The 14,081-nt window shown below is 51.6% G+C and overlaps 1 protein-coding gene across 2 annotated transcripts; it reads right to left on the bottom strand.

Annotated features, from left to right (window-relative positions):
- Nucleotides 1-6,069: 6,069 nt before the first annotated feature.
- On the bottom strand, nucleotides 6,070-13,961 carry ANKRD54 (ankyrin repeat domain 54). Of its 2 annotated transcripts, none has more exons than XM_075050925.1 (8): nucleotides 13,706-13,961; nucleotides 13,233-13,280; nucleotides 10,854-11,000; nucleotides 10,319-10,390; nucleotides 9,870-9,917; nucleotides 9,621-9,745; nucleotides 8,618-8,725; nucleotides 6,070-7,882 (listed from the first exon to the last, which is right to left on the bottom strand). In XM_075050925.1, the coding sequence occupies exons 1-8, from the start codon at nucleotides 13,938-13,940 to the stop codon at nucleotides 7,808-7,810; spliced, it is 858 nt and encodes a 285-aa protein (XP_074907026.1). In that variant the 5' UTR covers nucleotides 13,941-13,961; the 3' UTR covers nucleotides 6,070-7,807. The 2 variants fall into 2 exon arrangements, with proteins under 2 accessions (XP_074907026.1, XP_074907027.1); XM_075050926.1 differs by having other exon boundaries at nucleotides 10,854-10,952.
- Between the last annotated feature and the right edge of the window lie 120 nt (nucleotides 13,962-14,081).

Here is a 14,081-nt window from a genome sequence, read left to right as displayed (position 1 = left end):
CTGCCGGAGAAGCCCAGAAAAACACCAGCCAAGCGAGGTCTTTGATCAGTCTAGCGCACATGTAAGGGAGGGAGCTGGTGGGATTTGCATTGCTGCACGCTGTGATTTGCCACGGTGCCTGGCAGAGCCAGGTCCAGGCACGTGGCTGGCTTCACGCAGCTCCCGTTTTGTCACGTAGTCATGACATGAGTGGAGAGGGGAGGGGGACCAAGCGGGGTACTCGGCTTCCCCAGCGTGCCAAGTCTATGTGCCACAGGTGACCGCAGCCACCTGAGGCCATACTCTGCGGGGACGAGACAGCTTTGCCGTGGGGACACAAGCTGTGTGATGCCACCTGGCTTGCAAGTGCAAGCAGGACAGATCCTGCATTTTTTGCCAGCACAGACATAGCTCCTGAGCCTCGGTCCTGTGGCCTGGGAGCTTTTGGTGATGCTGTAGTACAAGACGAGGAAGAAGCCCTAGAAAGGGGACAAAGACAGATCACCTGAGAGACCAGGAGGGGGAAAAGGGACTGTTCTTGCTGGCCAGGAAAGCCCTGAGGAAGTGAAAGGGACCAGCCTGTGGAAGGACCTCCATGGGGAGAGGTGAGGGAGAAATCTCCGTTAGCATTATGCTTTCTGATCACATCTCAGGGGCTTTGCTCTCCTCTGGGAGAGGCCAGGATCATCAGGTCCACAACTTATCCCCACTGAGATGGTTTTCTGTTGGCAGCGAAAGAGATGAGCTTGCTCGTTCCGACCCGTTAAACTGAGCTCAAGCCCCACAGAGCTCCTTCAGTGATCTCATCCAGAGTCCTGCAGCCAGGCCTGGGATGCCTTGGCCACAAATCATTAGACCTCCACCATCCCAGCTCAATATTTACAGTAAACTTTACATGATTGCAACAGCTCTCCTTTTCCTTAATTACATATGGCATTTATTCAGTGCTGTGTGGCTCCTGAGTGTGTAACTCTTACACGGAGCAGATCTTCACCCGTAATGCCCTAAGAGCAGTGAAAGAGGGAAAGCTTGGCAGAAAGTATTTAGCGAAAGCAGTGACGTTGTGGGAGTCTCCAGACTTCCACACTGAAGCTAGGAAACAGTTACAGATCATCATGGCGGCAGTAGGTTTCAGAGTGAACACCTTTGCCCTGAACAGGGCAGGTGGTTCTCCTTCCACGGCAGTTTGCTGCCCCGCACCCTGCTGCCACAGCCAGCGTGTGCGTGGAGATATCCCTCACAGCAAAGCCCTACAGGCTGACTTTCCAGGCGGAGATGCAAAGACTGGGTGCTACAGCAGACTCCGTAGCCTGGACATCTCCAAGAACCGTACTCCTTGCTTTCTAGCTAATTAAAACAGCGAGGCAGCTGACACTGGAGAGCCCCAGCTGGCAGAGAGGAGCCATTTACTGCCAGCCCACTGATCATCAGGAGCCGATTGCCAGTGTGAGCCTGCAGCAAATGCAAAGTTTTTAGAGGCTGCACAGCCCCGTCGGGGGTGTCCCGAGCCCCGCACGGGCTGTGGGAACCGCTGGTGTCCTCGCTGGTCCCTGTGTATGGTGGGACCTCGGCAAGGCAGCTGGAGGCTACGTCAAAACTAAAGAGGTTTTGGCCCCAACCGTGCCCTTTGATGCTCTCAGTGCTGCAGGTGTTGTACGGCGGGGCTGGGAGACATCAGGCAGCAAGAGGCTTGCAGACCTGCGACGTGCGTGAGCAGAGCCACGAGTCCCCCTCCTTATTTGTCTTCTCTTTCTGTCCCCTGCTTCTGCTTGCGTAAATCTTCCCTTATTGATTTGTCCTGCCCACTCTTAAAATTCCCAGGCAACGTGATATTTCTAACCCTCGCTGAAGCTGTCGCATGCCTCGCTAAAGCTCAGCTCCAAGGACATCTCTTTCCCCGTGCGGAGGCCAGCCGAAGCGCTGTGCTGGGAATTATTTTTCTTTTTCCACCCAAGTGTCTGACGTTGCTGTCTGCACCTTGAGCCTCCCTTGTTTCCTATCCCCGTTTCTGATTTCTCCAGCTCCCTTCCTTCGTGGTAGCTGCCACTCCCCTGCGGCTGATGCCTTTTGGAAACGTGTCCAGTGTGCTTTTCCCACTTTCCCAGGGATGGCTAGTCCTCCTGCAGCCGCCCTTTGCACGCGAAGCCGTGGCTGGTGGCCAGCTCACATGGCCTCGAGCAGCCTCTGGGTAAAACGAACGTGTACATCATTTCTGTGGGTGAGGACTCACGTCACAGCCCCAAAGCGTTGGAGGGAGAAGGGAACGGCAGTCGGGAGCAGTGGTACGGCACAGCCAGACGCTGCCTGTTCTTGCCCACATGCGGCCGGGCTATTGCTCACCCCTGATCCTGCTCCTCCCGGTCCCAGGTTGCAAAGGGAGCAGATCAGGTCAGGACTGACTGCTGCGCATTGGGGTGAAGCCTAAATAAAACAGGACAGAGAGAACAGCTGGGGGAGAAGGTATATTTAGCACGGCAAGTGTTTGCAAGCCCTGGCTCCCATCCCTATGCTCTGCCTGGTGCTAAGCCCCGATTTTGGGGTGCATGTGTGCAGGAAAGGTGGATGCTGAGCCTATGCTGGGGAGGCTCCAGAGCCAGGAGGGAATTCCTGTCTGCCCAGTAACAGCACACATGCTCCAACTGGTTTCTCAGCTCAAAGGCAGGGGTGAAGAAAAGGTGTTACATCCTTGATATAGAGCCAGGTTTAATTAAAGCTGAAGGAGCTTGATTGCTGCTTTCCACGCAGCCTCCCCTCCAGACTGTTTAGCATTCTGCAGTCTCCACTCCCAGCTTCTCACCTTAATTAATGACTCCTTGCTTACATTTTCTTTCCCACTTGTCATCACTTGGGCTGATGAGCTGGCTTTAACCCTGCAGAGGCCGGTTTGCCACATCGGCTGGGAGCTCGCGTGGGGCAGAAGGAACGGGAGAGGTGGGAGCAGGTCTGGGCTCGGTGGTGAGCAGTCGGCACCAGCTCCCCTGCAAGCTGGGCTATGTAGCTACCCTCTGCAGACCAACTCAGCCCTGCCAGCCGTGTGCTGGTTCTGGTGCCTGGCATCTCCCCGGCGTGCATGCCGTGAGCCCGACGCTGCTGGGAGGTATATCAGACCCAGGTGCCGAGAAGCTGATTCTGCTGATGCCCTGGTGTGCAAATCTGGCAGCCCTGGGAGCGGGGGGTTCCCTGTCTGCAGACACATGGGGCTGTGGCAGACAGAAAGCTGTTACGAGGACGGCTCCTAATTCCCTGGCAGAGCAACAGGCTCGGGTGCTGCCTGTGTTTGCCCTTGTGCTGACAGGAATGGGACCTGGTACGGACACTCTGCAAACAGCCAGGATAGTCCTGCAAAGGCAGCTCGTGGCAGGACAACCTTGCCAGCTCGCAGGCAGAGAAGTACCAGTGTGACAGGCATGGTCGAGGCACGTAGCACTACTAGCTATAGGGAATTCTGCTTATTTGCTTTTGGGTTTAGCTGCTGGTTCCTAATCCATGACCAGCCTTAGCAGGTTGCCAGCTGATTATTTTAATTCTTCCAACAACCACGTACTCTCTTCCCCTCTCAGAGCTTTCAGAAAAAAAACAGAGGAAGGCTATTTGCTGTATCTGTCTCCTTTATCAGCTTCCTAATCGAAACTCCTGGCTTTTCCACCTACTCACCTCATGGGCCCTGAGCTGCCCAGGGCTGCTCTCCCACGCTGGCTGGGCACAGTGCACAAAGAAGGCATCTTTCTGCAAGTAGCTTTCTATGACTGAGCAGAAGAGATCTGTCTTGCTCATGGAATGAGCGGAGGAAGCAGATGAAAGGGTGGGAGGTTTGCCAGAGATGCTTCATGGGGCTTCTTTAGCAGCGCAGATAATTACAGTGATGGATTTGGAGTCTGCTAGAAAGGCAAAAGTGGAGAAAGCAACAGAGTTCAGGTGTTGGCTCAATACCCTGGACTTTAATTATTTCAGCTGCTGAAGAGTTGAACAGATTCTTGATGTTCACGCATACTGCAGTGTGAGCTTTGCATTTGCTTGCATAGGTAAGTTGCCGCTTCAGCGAAAGGCCTCTTGCTGAATAACACCCACGCAGCTTTGTTAGGAGGCTTTGTTCAGGGCTGTTGCTTCTGCTGTGGGTCCTCAGTGAGTCGCAAGCAGGTTTTCAGTCTTCACTTGCTTGGATGAGCCAGATCCTCAACCTGGCTGGTTTTGGTTGCATCTTACAGCACAGCAGTGGCTGCAAAGACGGGGAGGTTGCTGCTGGGTTCAGTGGCTGGGGATTCAGCACGTTACTGCAGAGCTGTGCTCTGAACGAGGAGGGGAAATGGAGTGTAATTGTGGACACCAGACAGCAGTGAGGGGGAAGAAAGGCCTTGGGTCAAGTCCTGATTGACATCATGGCCCTGAGAAGGGGATGCACCACTGCTTGGGAAAGGGACCTGGAGGGTGTGTTTGATGGTGTAGCACAAGGAAAATGAGGAGGTTAGACTGAGTTTAATGGGAAAATCAATAGCAGAGGGAAACCTCTGCTGTTGTTTTCATTCTTCGTTACTGCAGCAGATACCTCTGGGAGATGCAGAAAGCTGCCACCAGCCTCACACCTATGGGCCATGCAGGGAAATCTGTGGCCCAGGGTGCCAGGGCAGGGGGAAAAGGTGCTGGGAGAGGCCAAAGACTCTAGGCAAGGAGCAGCAGAAAAAACAGACAGTGTCAGCGAACAGCTCTGAGAGCAGCATGAAGCCACAGTTTCTTCCTCTCCTGGAGCCTTTTCTTTCCTCCTTTCCCTGCCCAGCACCTAATTCTCTTTCTAGATACAGCTGCTGAGCACGGCAGGGTAGTCAAGGCTTTGGCATGACCAGCTGACACAAAGAAACCTAAAACTTTTCTCAGTCCAGTGCCAAACACATGACACAGCTCTCAGCAGCCCGATGTTTCAGCCCTGAGGCAGGAAAGCAGAACTGACTGCAGTGATTCACAGAATACGAGTCCTACATGATGCAATTTTTTCCCCGCTGAAAACCAGAACCCCTTTTCTCTTTCTTATCTGCTGTTATCACTAAAGCAGTGGCAAAACTTCCTATAAGCCTGCTCATTTTATTGTTCCTCAGTTCATTGTGCCAGTCTCCAGGGGACTGCCAGTGCTGCTTCACCTCCCATGGAAGGAGCAGTGCTGCAAAAGAGGGAAGGCAATTGCTCCTGGCTGGCTGCAGGACCCCCCCACCTTTCCCTTCCGAGCGTAAAGTCAAGAGCAGTTACAAAAAGCTCCAGCGCCAGGCAAGACAAAGGCCTGAAGAGCTGTGGACAACAACATCACCTGTGCTCAGGCTAAAAGCTTCGCTCTGAGTCCCAGGTAGGTGTATTCCTGGTTTTGAGGAAAGCTTCCAAGCTGCATCTAGTTAGCAGACACATCAGCAACTAAGGTAAGTAAGTGCAGCAATAAAGAGCATTTCAGCCGCCTGCTCTTGGGGGACCTTAATGGTCTCCTCAGCAACAAGGCTGTTGAGTGCAGAAGCCTTGATAGCTGGGTGTATGTGGACACCAAGACTAGGCTGCGAAGACGGGAAGAAACAAGTAAAGACTGGACGCGAAAGCTGTTCCTCACACAGGGACCAGCCTGGAAATCCTCTGTCCTGCCCAGATGTCCCTCCCCAGCCCCTCATCCTCTTGCTGCCTCTTCACAGCACAACCATTTTATCTAGCACGGGACAAGGCATGAGTTCAGCCGCCTTCTCCCAACCAGCTCCGTACTTTTGCAGCAGTACAGACTGGGCAAGGCTGCTTTTCCTCTTTGCAAAACATTCTGTCTTCCAGCTTGAAGCAATCCCGCCGAGATTCTCTTTCCTCTATTTGTACAGTTTTACAGCAACTAACTAGATTTAAAGTCTGGATTTCTTGGCTGTGGAAGATCAGAAGGTGAGCCAACAACCATGTACTTCGATCTGCAAACACACTGGTGTTTGAGTTCAAACAACTTTGTGTCATTGCTTCTGATTTCAGGACCAGGTATAAGAGTAGCAATTGCCAAGTCTGGTGCTGTGCATGGGGACTGAAACTTACGTAAAGAAAGAGGAATGAGCCGCTCTGGAAAAAAAGAGAGAACTTGGCTGAGGAGTCTGAAAAGGCTGACAGTATTTTATTGAAGTTCAGCATACAAAAAGGTCAGATTGTCTCCCACCCCCCTCAGTATCCTTTCCATCCAGCATATCGTAATGCAGTATCAGTATTCACAGTGACAGCTCCAGCCAAACCACAAGACCGTCAGTCCCAGTCATAGCCTCCAGCACCCCATGGATGAACCCATCTAAAAGCTGTGTGTATTTCTGGTATCTCAGCTTGGGAGGTCCAGTTTGCCTCTTCCTGGACAAGAGGCCAGATATTAGAGAACACGCTGACCTGAAGGTCTCTGAAGAATGCTCCAGACCGTGGCTGTTGCACGGTTAAGCTGAATCCTAAGAATGAACACTTCCAAACCAGTGATTCCCAAGCTGTGGGATGGGTATCACTACCAGCACACTGTGTCATTTAGGTGTGGTACACAGGTGGGAACTCAGATTGCCATTGCACATGTTCTTGTCACCTTGCTGCTATTCACACCCTACCTACAAAATTTATGGAAACCTGCTCCAAAACAAAGCTATCTACAGCTTCATTACTAACCACAGTGGGGCAGAAGCAAAAGATTAGCAAAGGCAATTCCCTGCATCCTTCATAGCTGCATCACTTCGGGCTCCCAGCAGAGGTCATAACTCGTTCTTTGCACTGCACTTAAGGTCCTGGAGCAGCACCTCTCCATGACAAGCAAGAAACACAGTATGGGTGAGCTCTGGGTTTGGTGCTGCTGAGGCAGCCGTAAATCCACCTCCATCCCAGCTCAATAATACGGCTGAATACACAACACCTCCTGCTGCAACTAGACCTCTTGCCTGAGACTGCCACTAGTAGGAAACACAAAAGTCAGTTATGGTGGTTTGGTTTTCTGTTGGTTTGTTTGTTTGTTTGTTTTCAAGATGTAAATGTCTGCCTAAAACTGTGCTAGCATTAAGTCACCCCCCCAAAAAACCTTAATCTTGCATCAGGGCAGCCCTGACCTGCTAGCTGTCTACCTGGGTATTTTTTGCAAGTGTTTCACTGTAGTATTTAAGCACTAACTTGCAGCAGTGATTTAAAAACCAGGGCCAGTGAAAGCTGTTAGTCTAATGATTAAAAGCTTTGTATCCCATTTGTAACCAGTCTGATTCTCTGCCCTCTGACCACAGGCTCTGGGGAAGGTTAGGATTAAGCCTCGGTGAGTGTTTCTCAATACAGTATGTTTGCTCAGCTGCTAGCATGCAGAATTAAGTGTGTGTTCTTTTCACAGCACAAAGCCTTCTGTTGCCTGAGGCATCTACTTTCTCCCACATGCAACTGAGTACTGCGGAGGTGGCAAGAGGTGCCTGTTCCAAGCATTTCTGTGATGTTGGCCAGCTGCTGAGTGCAATAGTCAGGGCTAGTGACTGCACATGGCATCAGCCACCACCTACATTGAGCTGAAGTGCTTAGGAGAAGGCAAAATATCTCTGGAAGGGTATCCTATTAAGCGCCAGCCCATCTGATAAAAAGAGCAGGTCTTTTTTTCCAAAAGTCTCAGCTGTAGCACTCCGTTGTCTCTGTTGTCCAAAGCCCGCTGTCTCCCCATAAGGCAGCTGTGGCAGCACCAACAGGAACAGTCTGGGCACCACAGGAGAGTGGATCTGGCAGGAGCAGCTGCTGGCAGTAATGTTCATTCAGCGATCTGGGAAGCAAGCTTCAGCTTCCTCTTTTTCTCTCTATGGCTTCTCCTGCTGCATCAGGAAGATGATTTGGAAGCCCATTACCTCTTCTCCATCTTCTGCATCTGCAGGCTGAGTGATGTGAAGCTGGCCAGGAGGTCTGTGACCTCGTCCACCTGCCAGAAGAACACAGCTGGCTGTCAGGCAGGGGAATGCAGTTGTGCAGTCTCCCACCACCACAGAAGAAACCCCCATGCAGCAGGGACCACCCTTGCACCAGGACTGCCAGTAAAGCCCATGCTGAGCTTATACTAGGTCAGGATCCCTTTGATCCCACAGCTGTGTAGAAGGGCTCCTGTCCTCCTGATCAAACAAGTCCTAACCCAAGGCAATGGGAGCTTCTCCCCATTCCTCAGGAGGTCAATGCTTGACCTCCACCTTGCATGATTTATCTAGTACTTAAAATAGAAGCATGTTGCTGCATTACCCAGAACTCAACAACGGTATCAGGGCCGTTTCCTCTAAGTCTGTTTCTAAGGGCCAATCTTTTGTAAAAAAAAAAAAAAAACAAAACACAAAAACAAAACCAAAAAAACCAACCCAAAAACCCAACAAAAAACTACCAGGCCCTGCAACCCTCTGTGGTTGTGCTGATCCTGGCCTTAAAATGCTTGTGCCCTCAGCCCATCTGATCTTCAGCTTCTCTGGTGAACTGCTAGGCTTTCTGCATTTTGAATTTCAACCTAAAGGAGTACCATGAGTCATCACATAACCTGCCCGCTTTACTCAATGTGAGCAAGAACACTTCCATAACCATGTCTTCAATGTCACCTTGCTGATGCAGTTGCATTCTCCTAAACGCAGAAGTCACAATGCAAGTAGGTGAGTCACAGCAGCTCAACGCTTCCTACCTGCTCCTTTGTGCTAGTCATCTGTAACCTGGAGCAGAGGTCATCCAGCTGTTCCTTTTGCTCATGCCTCCCCAGACGCTCCAGGTATTCCCGCAACATCTGTATAATCTGAAACCAACAGGCGTAAGAGGCAAACATCAGACAGCTGCACCAGGCTGGGATGTTTTTACAGGAACAATTAAATTGCAGTTAAGTTGCCAAGCACAGCCTTGATGCTGCGGTATGTGGCAGAATACGACCCATAGAGAAGAACACATGCAAAGCAACTGGAGAGCACTAATGGCAGCATCAGAGCCCAGTGAGTCACCAGAGGCGTTGATCAGCCACAGATGGACTAGTCGTGACCCCTGTGCCTGGTTTAAGAACAGGGAACAGAGACAGGCCCAGCTGAAGAAGCATAAGGTCTAGCCCTGAAAGCACCAAGCTCTTCTTTATGGCTAACTAGCTTCCCTCGCTGTGAGGAGCAGGGACATCCCGCTCCAGCAAGATCCGCTTGTGCGCCGAGGATGAAAATCCTTGTGGCTCCTATATGGCTCCTGAAGCGAGGCCCCCACCTTGTGCATTTGTGGCATAGCCCTGTGACTGCTTTCCTATTCCACACCTCCACATACTGGAGCAGGGCAGAATGTGCTAGGAATGCAGAGACCCTGCATGTGTACGCCATAGCTATAGCCCCATGCTGTGGTCCCTCTCCTGCCACAAGGCATCTGTCTTACACAGTGGTTGAAGAAAAGAGAGTGCTCCATACAGCCTGAGAACTAAGACATGCAATGCGTCCTTGGCCTACCAGAGCCAAAAGAGGTCCTGCAAAAATTCAGAGTAGTGGTTGGGAAAAAGGAAGGTCTCTGAAAACAGAAGGAAGAAGTCAAACTCTCCCCAGAGCAGCTAAGAGCCTACAGACAGGTATTTAACACAGCTGCTAAATGATATTTGACCCTTAAAGGGTGCAGGAGACTGCCAGGGGCTGCACCACCTTACCATAACATGGAACTGTTTCTTTTACCTGTTTCACTTCAAGGCGTACAGCCTCCAGGCTGTGGGACAGTCCTTCCTGCAGGATGTTTAGCTTTGATTTAGCGAGGTGCAGCGGGGTTCTGCCAGCTCGATCCAAGGCATCAACTCTAGCCCCTGCAAGATGCATGAGCAAGGACAGAAAGTGAGGTCTGTCTTCAAGACTTAGTGTCCCTGGGGAGTATCAACCGAGGCAGGGCAGGAAAGGGACAGGCTGTAATTGTTACAGAGGAAATGTTACCTCCGCGCAGCAGCGTGGTGATGACAGGAACGTGGTTCGTGCAGGCAGCTGGGGAGGGAAAACACAGGACACACAACTCAGAGGTACTAGCAAACAACAAAGGAGTTTCTGCTCAAGTGTGGAGCTTGCTGCTTCCCAAAGGGCTCTTTGCCATTGGAAAGAGGAACAGCCCAACTGCTAAGGGTAACCTCATACTCAAGCCTGAGTACTCTCTCTGGAACAGATCTCACATTCCTTGGGGCTGGCAGAGGGAGGGAAATTGATATTCTCAAACTCTGACCCTTAAACCTTTGTGAGGAGTGAAGCTAGTGAAAGAGTCCCTCCTAGGTCCTTAAAGCTGGGGATGCACACTGTGATGCACAAGAAAGAGGAAGGTGGAGAGGAAAGAAACAGCAAGGCAGTGTTCACCTCACCTGTCTGCATGCAAAGCTCATCTGTGTGGCACTTACCCAAATGTAAGGGGGTGTTTCCCAGCCCATCTCTCTGGTTTGGGTCAGCCCCATGGTCCAGAAGCAGTTGCACTGCAAACAAGGAAACAGAGCCACATCAGTCCCTTCCCTTTTCCCCACGGGTCAGGCCCAAATGGGTCGCAAGTCCACGTGGCAGCCACCATGCTGCCTTACGGGTGCTTCTGTTCAGCTCATCAGCTTCCTGCCAGAGACAGGGGATGGAGGTTTGCGCAGCAATGCAGAAGGACCCAGCACAAAGCCAGGCAGTGCCGCTAGCCCTGGGCTCCCTGAGGGGAAGAACTGGGACTAAGGACATCCTTCCTTCTGCACCAGTACAGCCCTAGAGCTGGGGGCTCCTGCTCCCCCTTCAGCAGGGGGACACAGCAAGTCCTGGAGCCACAGTTCAGCTGGCAACCCTGCCACCAAACACATGGAAAACAGCAATCTCTGTCACGTGCTGAATCAAAATAAAGAGCATCCTTCGAAATCTCTGCCACAGAGAGGCTGGAAGCCAGAACTCCCCCTCCCCACTCACCAATGTGATCGTTGCCATTGCAGGATGCAAAGTGCAGGGCTGTCCGGCCTTTGTCATCGGCAGCACAGGGGTCAGTTCCATCCTCCAACAGTTGCTGCACTGACAGTGTCAAGGAGAAGAAGATAAGCGGGTAAGCTGAAGGGGCACCTGATCAGAAAGAGGTAATGCTATCTGCTCTTCTGCAGGTAGGTACACACTCTGCCAGCTGCCAAGTCAACTGGACGTGAACCAGCTCCAGCCAGCCTCCCGGCTCAGCAGAACCAGCCTAGGCAGTGTACCCTCCACTCTCTGTTGCAGCCTTCACCATCTTTGCCACAAAAGATAAGCCAACAGCTGTAGTGGCTAAGGCTAAGGATCCATCTAGCCAAATTTTCATGCTCCAAGGACAATCAGCAGCAAATGCCTACAGAAGAGTGTAAAAAGATAGCAAGGATGTAGGGCTAACTCTCACAGCCTTTAGTCAGCTGCATCTCAGGCACTTCCCAAGTTAGAATTAGCATCCTGTGCTTACTATCCCTCCATGGGCTTTCTCCGTAGATTTGCATGGTCATTTTCTGCATCTGTGTAAACTTTTCACAGCAACATGGACCCGTGGCAAGAAGTTTGACAGTGTAACCACATGCAGCGAGAAAAGCCACCTCTTCACAACATGTTTTGAATACGTCCCTTCCTAGATTCAGCTGAAACTACTAGTTTTTGCCATACTAATGGTGGCTACTGTTTGGGAAGCTGGTAGGTGAGTGCACCAACCTGCCAATAGCAGTGCAAATATACCCTTAGGAGACGATGTATTGAAGTGAGCTAGTGAACAGCCCGAGTAGCCATACCATCATCTACTCACACTTGTGCCCCCTGCTTTTCCCCTCAGCTACTTCTTCCATGTCACCACTGGCACTTCTGGTAACCTGAACTACCTCCTTTTCTTAGATAAGGAAAAACCTGCTCACACAGAAAGATAGAGAAACTAGTGTGACTCTCCAGTATTGGGTATAACAAAGGCAACGAGACCAGTAAAGGCTGAAAAGATTAGGGACATAAAAGTAGCATCTACAGCAACATGTGTAAGGGCAACTGTAAGGGCTATTACTCCTGCTGTTTTGAGATTATCCTGATATAGTAATCAGCGTGCAAAATAAAGGTCATTCCACAGCTGTTAAAAATACAGACAGATTCACTGTATTTTGAGATCTTTAATAGCATATCCTGCAACAGTCAAGACTGACCAGTATTTGAGACAAGAAGCTAGACAGATCAGACCACTGAAAGTCACCATTTGTCTCAGCTTCCAGAGATCAAATTATAGTCAAATTTAATTTCTTCCTGTACACCTACTGCTTTAAGTGTTGTCCAGAAGTGAAAGGAACACTTGACAAGATGGAAGTGGCATTAACAGGGGATGTTTGATACTCCAGAAGAAAGGTGGGGAGACTGACAGTGCCACCATTGAGAAAGATTAATGGGGAACGATTTACCTAGTTCTTCCCTGAAGCCAGTAGGAAATGACATAACCTCTCCCACCCAGTGCCGCCACAGGAAACAGCAAAGATTTTTACATGTTGATGAAGAATAAATTCATCATCAGACACTTCCTCAAGTTGCAGAGTACACAAAACACAGCAGGATTTTGAACAGGGGAACCTGCGTATCAAATACAGGTGTAAAACTCTAAGATGGACTGAAACCAAGACTTTCATAAAGCCTGATTCTTTCATTCTTCCTCTTGACATGGTGACTGAAGCCAACCCTTTCTGTACTGACAGAGCTCACAGATGAGCTTTACCCATCAGTTCATGAAACAAGGTTTATCGTGGAGCCGAGGGGTGAAGCATGCCAGACAAACCCTCGTTCTGATATACTAGGAGTTTCTACCAGTCAAACCAGTTTCCAATTCTGATCTATAGTACAGAGAGGTAAAGGGAGTCACAGATAGGCCACAAGCCTTCTCTGAAGTCACAGCGAGAAGCAGAGTCCAGCACTGGTCCTGGTTCTGATCTACCGGGTCACACTGTCTCATCATACAGGGTACGGCTTAGATAATCATAACTTTTCCACCTTACCAAAACACTACTCTCTTGCTGCTTACGAATGGGCAAAAGTTACATACCAAAAAAGCTGAAACAGCGCAGTGCTGGTTTAGCTTGAGGCTGTTGGAAAACTAACACTGTGAACCAGATGCAGTGAAAAGTGAATACTATAACCAGGCTCACTCTGCTCAGAGAACAAAACAAGGCTCCAGAAAAGCAGTTTCTAGATTTGCAGAAACTAAGGCACCATGTCTGCAAACTATCTGCACCCTGCTCCTCCTCTCCTAAAATAAAGGTCCCCGACAAAAATGCCCTTCCAGGAAGAGATCCCAAGTAGGATTGGTAGAAGTCTCACCTGTGTCCAAGTCGTTGCTATTGGCAGCTTCACGCAGCCTTTTCAGAGCTATGGTGAAAAGAAAGCAATTACTGGAAAGCACGGAGGAAAAAGGAGCGCTTCCCTATCGAAACATCCCATCCCGGTGCTCAGGCCCAGGTGCAGGGCTAGTGCTGGCTCAGCCCAGAGAAGGGGAAGCAGGAGATCAACATGCCAGGTAAGAAGCACTCTCCTTTCCTCCTCCTGAGGCTGGCCACGGGCCCTCCCCCTCCTGACGGCCACCCTCCCCTGACAGGAGCAAGGGTGCCTCTCCCAAGCCGCCCACCGAGCAGATCCGACCTCTTTCCACAGGCCCCACACACGGGAAAGCCGAAGCTTTACCGGCTTCCCCACACCGGAGGCTCTCCACCCCGCCGAGGCCTGGGCGGGACCGCTCTTGGAGCCCGGAGCGGGGCCGGCCGAAAGAAGGGCCCTTCCAAGGGAGAGGCGCTCACCGTGGCTCTCCTTGCCCGTAGGCCCCAGCCTACGGTGGAGGCGGGCGGCCCTACGCAAGCGGCGGGCCGGGATCTTGCCCGCGGGCTCCTCCCGCTGCCACAGGACGTGCAGGTAACCGAGGGGGGCACCCGTCACCGCCCCCAGGGCCAGCCCGGTCCCAGGCTCCGGCTCCGGGCCCGGTCCGGGGCCCGGTCCCGCATCGGGCGCTGCTGCGGCCCCGCCGCCGCCCTCCATCCCCTCACGGGCCGGGGCGGGCCGGGCCGCCGCGCGGGGTGCCGGGGAGAGGGGAGGGCCGTCGCTATAGCAACGGGGCGGGCTCTGCCGGCTCGACCAATCGAAGGCGCCGCACCCCGTGTGCGCGCAGCCAATGGGGAG

Source organism: Buteo buteo, chromosome 19 (genome assembly GCF_964188355.1).
Source record: "Buteo buteo chromosome 19, bButBut1.hap1.1, whole genome shotgun sequence".
Classification (NCBI taxonomy): domain Eukaryota; kingdom Metazoa; phylum Chordata; class Aves; order Accipitriformes; family Accipitridae; genus Buteo; species Buteo buteo.
Note: the sequence above shows the minus strand (reverse complement) of the source record. Positions and strands in the feature narration are given on the sequence as shown.

Excerpts from the sequence above, each read along its gene's own strand:
- ANKRD54 (XM_075050925.1), bottom strand. The coding sequence starts at position 13,940 with ATGGAGGGCGGCGGCGGGGCCGCAGCAGCGCCCGATGCGGGACCGGGC. Across the intron at positions 9,918-10,318 it reads AAACACCCCCTTACATTTGG|CTGCCTGCACGAACCACGTT; the intron begins GTAAGTGCCACA and ends TTCCCTCCCCAG. Across the intron at positions 9,746-9,869 it reads CACCACGCTGCTGCGCGGAG|GGGCTAGAGTTGATGCCTTG; the intron begins GTAACATTTCCT and ends TGCATCTTGCAG.